The sequence below is a fragment of the Pithys albifrons genome, chromosome 25 (assembly GCF_047495875.1).
Source record: "Pithys albifrons albifrons isolate INPA30051 chromosome 25, PitAlb_v1, whole genome shotgun sequence".
Taxonomy (NCBI): Eukaryota; Metazoa; Chordata; class Aves; order Passeriformes; family Thamnophilidae; genus Pithys; species Pithys albifrons.
The window spans coordinates 1,578,768-1,589,042 of record NC_092482.1 but is presented as its reverse complement, the minus strand read 5'-3'; the positions used below and the strand labels follow the sequence as shown (position 1 = coordinate 1,589,042).

At 57.2% G+C, this 10,275-nt stretch overlaps 1 protein-coding gene and 1 non-coding gene across 2 annotated transcripts; both read left to right on the top strand.

Annotated features, from left to right (window-relative positions):
* Nucleotides 1-2,085: 2,085 nt before the first annotated feature.
* Nucleotides 2,086-2,159, top strand: TRNAN-GUU (transfer RNA asparagine (anticodon GUU)). Its single transcript has one exon. It is a non-coding gene; the product is annotated as a tRNA-Asn (tRNA).
* A 1,814-nt stretch (nt 2,160-3,973) lies between these two features.
* PSMB3 (proteasome 20S subunit beta 3) lies at nt 3,974-9,352 on the top strand. Its single transcript, XM_071577301.1, has 6 exons — nt 3,974-4,122; nt 4,285-4,469; nt 4,830-4,937; nt 6,651-6,828; nt 8,560-8,654; nt 9,242-9,352. The coding sequence occupies exons 1-6, from the start codon at nt 4,120-4,122 to the stop codon at nt 9,288-9,290; spliced, it is 618 nt and encodes a 205-aa protein (XP_071433402.1). The 5' UTR covers nt 3,974-4,119; the 3' UTR covers nt 9,291-9,352.
* Nucleotides 9,353-10,275: the final 923 nt, after the last annotated feature.

Sequence of the window (10,275 nt, the reverse complement as noted above, 5' to 3'; positions counted from 1 at the left end):
TTTTTTCCTCCTTTTTTTTTATTTTTTTCCCTCCTCCAGCCGCCGCCAGGCCCCGCCCGCCTCACGTGACCCTCATTCCTTTGGGGGGTTGCGGAGGAGGGGAATGAGGGGGCCGAGGTTGGGGGACCCCCATCCCGCCGCCCCGACCCCTCCCGGTGCCCCCGAGGGTCCCGCCGCTGCCCCCGCCTTGTGCCCGGCGAGGAAAGGAGAGCGCCCCAAAAACTGGGGAATGCCCCAAAACTGCCAGGGGTGCCCGGCGGAGCCTCCGCGCCCCGTTAAAGGGTCCCCGTTTCCCACCTCCGGTGGTGCCCCGGGACCCCCCAAACCCGCCGGGAATTTGCGATCCCAAATGGGGCAAATTCCCACCCGGGAGGCGACGCGGGACATGCGGGATATTCCAGGGAGCGTCGGTGCTCGGCAGGGAGGGGAAAGCAAAGGGAAGGGGGGAAAAGGGGAGAAAAATAGAGGGAAAAGGGGAAAAAATAAGGGAAAATAGAGGGGAAAATTAAAAAAAGAAAGGAGGAAAAATAGCGGGGAAATTAGAGAAAGAAAGGGAGAAATGGGAAAAAAGGGAAAAAATAGAGGGAAATTAGAGAAAGGAAGGGAAAAAATAGAGGGAAAATAGAGAAAGGAAGGGGGAAATGGAAAAGGAGAAGGAAAAAAAGGAGGGGGAAAGAAGAGGAAAAACAGAGGGAATTTAAAGAATAGAAAGGGGAAATGGAAAAGGAGAAGGAAAAGACGGGGGGAAAATAGAGGGGAATTAGAGAACGGGAAAACGGAAAAGGAGGCGGGGGAAAAGAAGCGGGAAAGGAAGGGAAGAAAAAGGTAAATTAGAGAAAGGGGGAACTGGAAAAGGAGGCGGGGAAAGGAAAGGGGGAAAGGAAGGGAAGAAAAAGGTAAATTAGAGAAAGGGGGAACTGGAAAAGGAGGCGGGGAAAGGAAAGGGGGAAAGGAAGGGAAACAAAATAAAGGTAAATTAGAGAAAGGGGGAACTGGAAAAGGAGGGGGACATGGAAGGGAGAAAGGAAGGGGGGAAATATTGGGGGAAATTAAAGAAACGGAAAAAAGGAAAATGGGGGAAAGGAATGGAAGAAAAACACGGAAATTAGAGAAAGAAGGAAAAATGGAAAACGAAGGATGGAAAAAGAAAAGGGAATAGGAGAAAAGGAAGGAAAAAGGGAAAAGTAAAGGAAGGAGGCAAAGAAAAAAAGGCAGGAAAAGGGAAGGAGAAACAAGAAAGAAAGGAAAAAGCTGGAACGAACTCAAGGAGGGGGGAAGGGGCAGGTGTTCTGTTCCCACTGCCAGGACCCAGACTGGGGGCCCGGGGCCGGTGCCCCGTTTCCTGGTGTCCCAATTCCCGGTGCCCGCAGTCCCGGTGTCCCGGTTCCGGTGCCCGATTCCCAGTATCCCGATTCCCGGTGTCCCGGTGCCGGTTCCCCGGTACCTCCAGCCCCGCTGCCCCGTTTCCCGGTATCCCGACGCCCCGTATCCCGGATTTCCTATCCCCGGGACCCCTATCCCCTGTATCCCGGTGCCTCCATCCCCGGTATCCCGGTGCCTCCATCCCTGGTTACCCCGGTGCCCCCATCCCCGGTTATCCCCGCACCTTATTCTCTGTATCCTGGTATCCCCATCCCCGGCGCCCCCATCCCAGTTATCCCAGTGCCCCCATCCCAGTTATCCCGGTGCCCCCATCCCGGTTATCCCGGTGCCCCCATCCCGGTGCCCCCATCCCGGTTATCCCGGTGCCCCCATCCCCGGTGCCCCCATCCCGGTTATCCCGGTAGCCCCATCCCCGGTGCCCCATCCCGGTGCCCCATCCCGGTTATCCCGGTGCCCCATCCCGGTGCCCCATCCCGGTGCCCCATCCTGGTTATCCCGGTGCCCCATCCCGGTGCCCCATCCCGGTGCCCCATCCCGGTGCCCCCATCCCGGTTATCCCGGTGCCCCATCCCGGTGCCCCATCCCGGTTATCCCGGTGCCCCATCCCGGTGCCCCATCCCGGTGCCCCATCCCGGTTATCCCGGTGCCCCATCCCGGTTATCCCGGGCTGACTCCAGCGGGCGGAGCGGCGCTCCCAGCGCGGTCTCTGTGGCGCAATCGGTTAGCGCGTTCGGCTGTTAACCGAAAGGTTGGTGGTTCGAGCCCACCCAGGGACGGTCCCAGATCCTTTTACGCCTCTTTTATCCCCCCTTTCTCCGGAGCGGTCCAAGGACGGCCCGGGATGGGCCGGATGGATGGAGAGAAGGCACCAGGGCCGGGATGTGCTCCCAGGGGGCTCCCAACTCCCTCCAAGGCGCGGGGGGAGAGGAAAAAGCAGCCCCTGCTGTGACAGATCAGCCCCGCGCGGCACCTCAAGTGTCCCATAACCCAAAGGACGCGCTGGGACAATAAAATGGGAGCAGGGACCTGAAAGCCTCTTCCATCCACATCCTGTATTTTGACAAACAAGCTGAAGGGGTTCCAGACTCTGCATTGCTGAGCTTCCCCTCTTAAAAACTCTTGTAAAACCTCTTTATGTTCCCTGCTTGCTGCGATTTTATTTCCATACCAGAAATAATGAAATTTCTGGTTTAATTCAGGGCAGAAAGTGCTGGGGAGATCCTTGTTCTTCCCTCTGGCTCTGCTGCCCCTTCTCTCCCCAGAGCCTGGGACGTTCCCACCACACAGAATGGGGGCTCTGACTCCTGCCAGCAGCATTTACAACGGGAAACACTCTAAAAACACACTTTAAAACAGACTTTAGGAGTAACCCAGGCACAGGCTGGGCTGTGTGTCCCGGGGGGGCTGAGGGGCCCTGGCCCGCTGGGACCGGCCGTGTGGGGCACGGAGGGTGTTCCCAGACACCCGGATCTCCTGCCCTCGGGCAGGACTTCACCCCCAGTGAGCCAGCTGTGCCCCCACTGAGCCAGCTGTTCATCCACTGAGCCAGCTGTGCCCCCATTGATCCAGCTGTGCCCCCACTGATCCAGCTGTTCATCCACTGACCCAGCTGTTTTCCATTGATCCAGCTGTGCCCCCACTGATCCAGCTGTTCATCCACTGATGCAACTGTTTCCCCAGATCCAGCTGTGCCCCATTGACCCAGCTGTTCCCCCACTGATCCACCTGTTCCCCATCCAGCTGTTCCCCATTGATCCAGCTGTTCCCCATTGATCCAGCTGTTCCCCATTGCTCCAGCTGTTCCCCATCCAGCTGTTCCATCTATCCAGCTGTCCCCCACTGATCCCTCCGTTCTCCCACTGATCCAGCTGTTCCCCATCCATCCGTTCCCCATCCAGCTGTTCCCCATCCAATCCATCCCTTCCCCATCCAGCTGTTCCCCATCCAGCTGTTCCCCATCCAATCCATCCCTTCCCCATCCAGCTGTTCCCCATCCAGCTGTTCCCCATCCAATCCATCCGTTCCCCATCCAGCTGTTCCCCATCCAGCTGTTCCCCATCCAGCTGTTCCCCATCCAGCTGTTCCCCCAATCCAGCTGTTCCCCATCGATCCATCCCTTCCCCATCCAGCTGTTCCCCACTGATCCAGCTGTTCCCCACTGATCCAGCTGTTCCCCATCCAGCTGTTCCCCATCCAGCTGTTCCCCATCCAGCTGTTCCCCATCGATCCATCCCTTCCCCATCCAGCTGTTCCCCATCCAATCCATCCGTTCCCCATCCAGCTGTTCCCCATCCAGCTGTTCCCCCAATCCATCCCTTCCCCATCCAGCTGTTCCCCATCCAATCCATCCCTTCCCCATCCAGCTGTTCCCCATCCAATCCATCCCTTCCCCATCCAGCTGTTCCCCCCGATCCAGCTGTTTCCCCACTCCCATCATGCCTCGCTCACTGTGACTCCTCACTTTTCCCCGCCCCTCCCTCCCGGCCGCCTCACCCAATCAGCTCCGCGCGGCCCAGCCCCGCCAGCCAATCGCGAGCGGAGCTTCTCCGCGACGCGGCGGCCGCGACCAATGGGAAGCGTTGGTGGGCGGGACCAGCGGCGCGGCGGAGCCTGAGGCGGGACCGAGCGGGGACCGAGCGGAGTCAGAGCCGGGACCGAGCGGGGTCCGGGCGGGGTCCGAGCCGAGTTTAAGCCGAGTCTGAGCGCGGTGTGAGCGCGATCCGAACGGCCGCAGCCATGGTGAGGCGCGGGGGAGGCGGGTGGGCCGTGCCTGGGGGTGCCCCGGCCGCGGGGGAGGCTCCGCCGGGCCCATGAGGCGCAGCCAGGCCCGGCCCGGCCCGGCCCGGCGGTGCCGCTGAGCTCTCCCCTCTCCCCTCTCCCCTCTCCCCTCTCCCTTTGCAGTCGATCATGTCGTACAACGGCGGGGCCGTCATGGCCATGAAGGGCAAGGGCTGCGTGGCCATCGCCGCCGACCGGCGCTTCGGCATCCAGGCCCAGACGGTGACCACGGACTTCCAGAAGATCTTCCCCATGGGGCACCGGCTGTACATCGGCCTGGCCGGGCTGGCCACCGACGTGCAGACCGTGTGAGTGCGGCCCTGGGGGCCACCCACGGCCGGGGAGAGGCTTTTCTACAGCCCGTGCCCAGGGCAGCTCGTGCGAGGCTTAAATACCCGTGTTTAGTGCTGGGGAGGGGATAATTTGTATAATTAATATAAAATAATGAGTGCCAGCGCTCCTGGGGTTGGTTCCCCTTCTGTGAGAGCTTTTTAAATACACCTGCATGTGATTTAAGGCCACATCAGAACTGATATTAACTTGAGAGGTGTATCTGCACCTCCTTCAGGCACCTCCTGCCTCTGTCAGCAGCAGAACAGTCCAGGCCTGGCTGAAGGGGAGAGAAAAACCACCTGCTTTGCTCTAATGCCAGTTCTCATCTCTCACAGTGCCCAGAGACTGAAGTTCAGGCTGAACCTGTATGAGCTGAAGGAGGGAAGGCAGATCAAGCCTCAGACTTTCATGAGCATGGTGTCCAACCTGCTCTATGAGAGAAGGTAACTCAGCCAGATCTGCTGCCCCTGCAGAGGCTGCTGGAGCTGGGCTGGGCCTGGAGGTGGTGGGAGGTTCAGGAGGGTTCCTGTGACAGCTGCTCGTGGTGTGGCAAAAGGAAACCTGAGAATTCAGTGCTGCCATCAGCAGCTTCCTCACAACAGCTTGTTGAATGTTGCTGAAATAATCCTGCAGCAGTCCAAGATTGTGGAAATTGCCTGACCAAAACCATTGCAGGGCAATTCTGGTTTGCCCTGAAAGGTCCCCTCACTGAAAGCAGCTCTGGGATGTTTCCCCTTGGCTGGAAGTTTATGTGGGATGTGGAATTGGATTGGAGTGGTTGGGCTGGGGAGGCCTCAGAGCTGCTCCAGCTTCTCCTGAGGGGCAGGGACAGGGTGGGATATCAGGAAGAAATTCTTTGCAGAGAGAGTGCTCAGGGATTGGAATGGGCTGCCCAGAGAGGGGGTGGATTCCCCATCCCTGGAGGGTTTTCAACTGAGCTTGGCCGTGGCACTGAGTGCCATGATCTGGTAAAGGGACTGGAGTTGGACCAAGAGTTGGACTTGATGATCTCAGAGGGCTTTTCCAACCCAATCCATCCTGTGATTTTGTGATTCTATGGATGTGGCACTGAGTGAGAATCCACCATGTCTTGATCCAACCCCACGGTGATCACCAGCCCAGGGCACAGAGTGCCCTGGGCTGGTGATCACAGTAGGGTTGGATCAAGGGTTGGACTTGATGATCTCAGAGGTCTCTTCCAACCCAACTGAGAAGAGCAACGAGGCTGGAGAAGGGACTGGAGCACAAGTGCTGTGGGGAGAGGCTGAGGGAGCTGGGGGTGTTCAGCCTGGAGAAGAGGAGGCTCAGAGGTGACCTCAGCACTGTCTGGAACTGCCTGAAGGGAAATTCTGGCCAGGTGGGGGTTGGTCTCTTCTCCCAGGCACTCAGCAATAGGACAAGGGGGCACGATGGGCTCAAGCTCTGCCAGGGGAAATTGAAGTTGGAGATCAGAAGGAAATTCTTTGCAGAGAGAGTGCTCAGGGATTGGAATGGGCTGCCCAGAGAGGGGGTGGATTCCCCATCCCTGGAGGTTTTTCACCTGAGCTTGGCCGTGGCACTGAGTGCCATGATCTGGTAAAGGGACTGGAGTTGGACCAAGGGTTGGACTTGATGATCTCAGAGGTCTTTTCCAACCCAATCCATTCTATGGATGTGGCACTGAGTGAGAATCCACCATGTCTTGATCCAACCCCACTGTGATCACCAGCCCAGGGCACAGAGTGGCTCTGAGTCTCCTCTTAAACACCTCCAGGGACAGAGAATCCAACATGTCTTGATCCAACCCTACTGTGATCACCAGCCCAGGGCACTGAGTGCCCTGGGCTGGTGATCACAGTGGGGTTGGATCAAGGGTTGGACTTGCTGATCTTGGATCAAGGGTTGGATTTGATGATCTCGGAGGTCTCTTCCAACCCAACTGATTCTGTGATTCTAAAGTTGGATCTCAGGGAAAGGTCCTTCCCCCAGAGGGTGGTGGGCACTGACCAGTCTCCCCAGGGTTTGGGCACAGCCCTGAGGCTGCCAGAGCTCCAGGAGTGTTTGGACAATGCTCAGGAACAGGGTGGGGGTTTGGTGTGTCTGTGCAGGGCCAGGAGCTGGGCTTGGATGATCCTGGGGGTCCATCCCATCCCTGAGCTGTGCTGTTTTCCCCCCAGGTTTGGCCCTTATTACACAGAGCCTGTGATTGCTGGGCTGGACCCCTTGACACACGAGCCCTTTATCTGCTCCCTGGACCTGATTGGCTGCCCGATGGTCACCGATGACTTCGTGGTGAGCGGGACCTGCTCGGAGCAGATGTATGGAATGTGTGAGTCCCTCTGGGAGCCAGACATGGTGAGTGCAGGGCTGGGCCCCCTCACAGCCAGGGATTATTGCCCCCCTCTCTGTGCCCCCTTGTCATAGGTTTGGTTTAGCTGTTACCAACCCTTGACTGGCCCCCCTTGACCCTCCCAGAACTTTCCCAGCAAAGGAAAGGGAAAAGAACTGGAAAGAAACACACTCAAAAGAAACTGAAGTGAATAAAAAGAATAAATTATATTTTCTAACATTTACAATCACACTGTAGAATCATAGAATGGATTGGGTTGGAAAAGACCTCCAAGATCATCAAATCCAACCCTTGATCCAAGATCATCAAGTCCAACCCTTGATCCAACCCTACTGTGATCACTCTGGCACTCAGTGCCCTGGGCTGGTGATCCCAGTGGGGTTGGATCAAGACATGGTGGATTCTCACTCAGTGCCACATCCATAGAATGGATTGGGTTGGAAAAGGCCTCCGAGATCATCAAGTCCAACCCTTGGTCCAACTCCAGTCCCTTTACCAGATCATGGCACTCAGTGCCACGGCCAAGCTCAGTTGAAAATCCTCCAGGGATGGGGAATCCACCCCCTCTCTGGGCAGCCCATTCCAATGCCTGAGCACTCTCTCTGCAAAGAATTTCTTTCTGCTCTCCCACTTCAATTTCCCCTGGCAGAGCTTGAGCCCATCGTGCCCCCTTGTCCTATTGCTGAGTGCCTGGGAGAAGAGACCAACCCCCACCTGGCCAGAACTTCCCTTCAGGCAGTTCCAGACAGTGCTGAGGTCACCTCTGAGCCTCCTCTTCTCCAGGCTGAACACCCCCAGCTCCCTCAGCCTCTCCCCACAGCACTTGTGCTCCAGTCCCTTCTCCAGCCTCATTGCTCTTCTCAGTTGGGTTGGAAGAGACCTCTGAGATCACCAAGTCCAACCCTTGATCCAACCCTACTGTGATCACCAGACCAGGGCACAGAGTGCCCTGGGCTGGTGATCACAGTGGGGTTGGATCAAGATGTGGTGGATTCTCACTCAGTGCCACATCCATGGAATGGATTGGGTTGGAAAAGCCCTCCAAGATCATCAAGTCCAACCCTTGGTCCAACTCCAGTCCCTTTACCAGATGATGGCACTCAGTTCCATGTCCAATCTCACCTTAAAACCCTCCTGGGATGGGGAATCCACCCCCTCTCTGGGCAGCCCATTCCAATCCCTGAGCACTCTCTCTGCAAAGAATTTCTTTCTGCTCTCCAACTTCCATTTCCTCTGGCAGAGCTTGAGCCCATCGTGCCCCCCTTGTATCCACAGTTTGTGGGATCCCACCCCCAGGGGAAAGGGAAAATTGAGAGGAAAACAAAACCAAACCAAAAGAAACAAATGAATCAGACAAACACAATGAAAAACCTCAAGGAAGGGGAACAAGCATGAAATAATCTCACCCAGGACAGGAGAACCACCAACAACCAGAGGGATCAGACTCCAAACACCCACCAGCTCCCTGGCCAAGGCAGGAAAAACCTAAACCTCCCCTCCCCTGGTACCTGGAAACACGTGTGGAATCCTTGTAACTCCCTTAGATACAGTGGTTACTGAGGAGGCCACACCAGTACATCCCTGCAGGGCTGGGGCAAAGCTCCATCCTGTGGTGCTTCCAGAGGAGCTCTGGGCTAAACAGCCTTGCAGGGTGTTGGGGAATACCTTTGGTTTGGACCAAATGCAGTGGTCAGGGAGCAGTTCTGAGCCCAGTCTGTGCTCTCTCTGTTCCTCAGGAGCCCGACCACCTCTTTGAGACGATCTCCCAGGCCATGCTGAACGCCGTGGACAGAGATGCCCTCTCTGGGATGGGTGTGGTGGTTCACATCATGTGAGTGCTGCTCCCTCCCCTGCAGAGGGGGCACTGCACGAGCTCTGCACTCCAGGGATTGCTTTCCCTTCCAGGGTATCCCTAATCCTGCCCCCTCCCACCAGCATCCCCAGCAATGCTTTGTCACTTCCCAGTGTTTTGTTTCAGTGGCTGCTGCTTGAAGTGCAGGAGCCGTGGGACATGAACCCTGGGGTGGGTCAGACACAGGGATTCCCTGGCTGCATTCCCACGGGAATGCTGGAGGTGGCTCCTCACACAGGGGGAGCAGCAGCCACCAGGATGCTCTGCCTCAGCTGGAGGCAGTGGTGGCTCCCAGCTCTGCAGCCAGACTGGCTTCTGAAGCAGCTTAATTTGCTCATGGTGCTGCTTCCCTGCAGCTTCCTGGACATCCCAAATCTGGGAGCTCCCCTGGGGTGGAGGAGGACAGGGCAGGACAAGGTGTCCTCATTGTCATGGCCACCTTAAGCCCAGGTGACCCTGCACTGGTACAACCTGCCTGGGCACCTGTGGCTTCCTCAGGGAGGGACAAGCTGTTTGTAGGGATTAAACCTGGATTTATTAATGATCTGCTCTCCTTCCCCCTCCAGAGAGAAAGACAAGATCACCACGAGGACCCTGAAGGCTCGCCTGGACTAGCCCAGCCCAGCTGGTCGTGTGTTTGCTTGGACTTTTTAAATAAACCTCTGTATTGGAGTGAACTTTGCTTGGGTCTGAACACAAGGACTGAGTTCTCATCCCTGGAGCCAGCAGGAGGAGCAGAGTTTCCCTCTCCCTCTGAGCCATCCACACGGATTCCCTCAGTGCCCCTGGGTGTGAGGGCAGGGAGTGGCACAGATCCAATCTGTGCTGGCAGCCAGGACTTGGAGAAATCTGTTCTTTCTTAACCCCCCATTTTACAGGCATGTATAAAAAGGCTTCTCCAGTTGTGGTTCATAAAATCATGGAATGGTTTGGCTTGGAAGGACCTTAAATCCCATCCAGTCCCACTCCTGCCATGGCAGGGACACTTCCCACCAGCCCAGGGTGCTCCAAGCCCTGTCCAGCCTGGCCTGGGACACTCCCAGGGATCCAGGGGCAGCCACAGCTTCTCTGGGCACCTGTGCCAGGGCCTGCCCACCCTCCCAGCCAGGAATTCCTTCCCAATATCCCATCTATCCCTGCCCTCTGGCAGTGGGAACCCATTCCCTGTGTCCTGTCCCTCCATCCCTTGTCCCTCTCCAGCTCTCCTGGAGCCCCTTTGGGCACTGGAAGGGGCTCTCAGGTCTCTGGTTCTAAACCCAGCCTAGAACATCCTCCAACTCCATGGAATCACAGGATTCCAGAATGGTTTGGGATGGAGGGAAACTTAAGGATCCCACCCTTGCCATGGGCAGGGACACCTCCCACCAGCCCAGGGTGCTCCAAGCCCTGTCCAACCTGGCCTGGGACACTCCCAGGGATCCAGGGGCAGCCACAGCTTCTCTGGGCACCTGTGCCAGGGCCTGCCCACCCTCCCAGCCAGGAATTCCTTCCCAATATCCCATCCAGCCCTGCCCTCTGGCAGTTTAAAGCCACTCCCCTTGTCCTGCCCCACCCAGGCCAAGAGAGCCGAGCCATGACCCCAGTGCAGAGCACAGGAAGG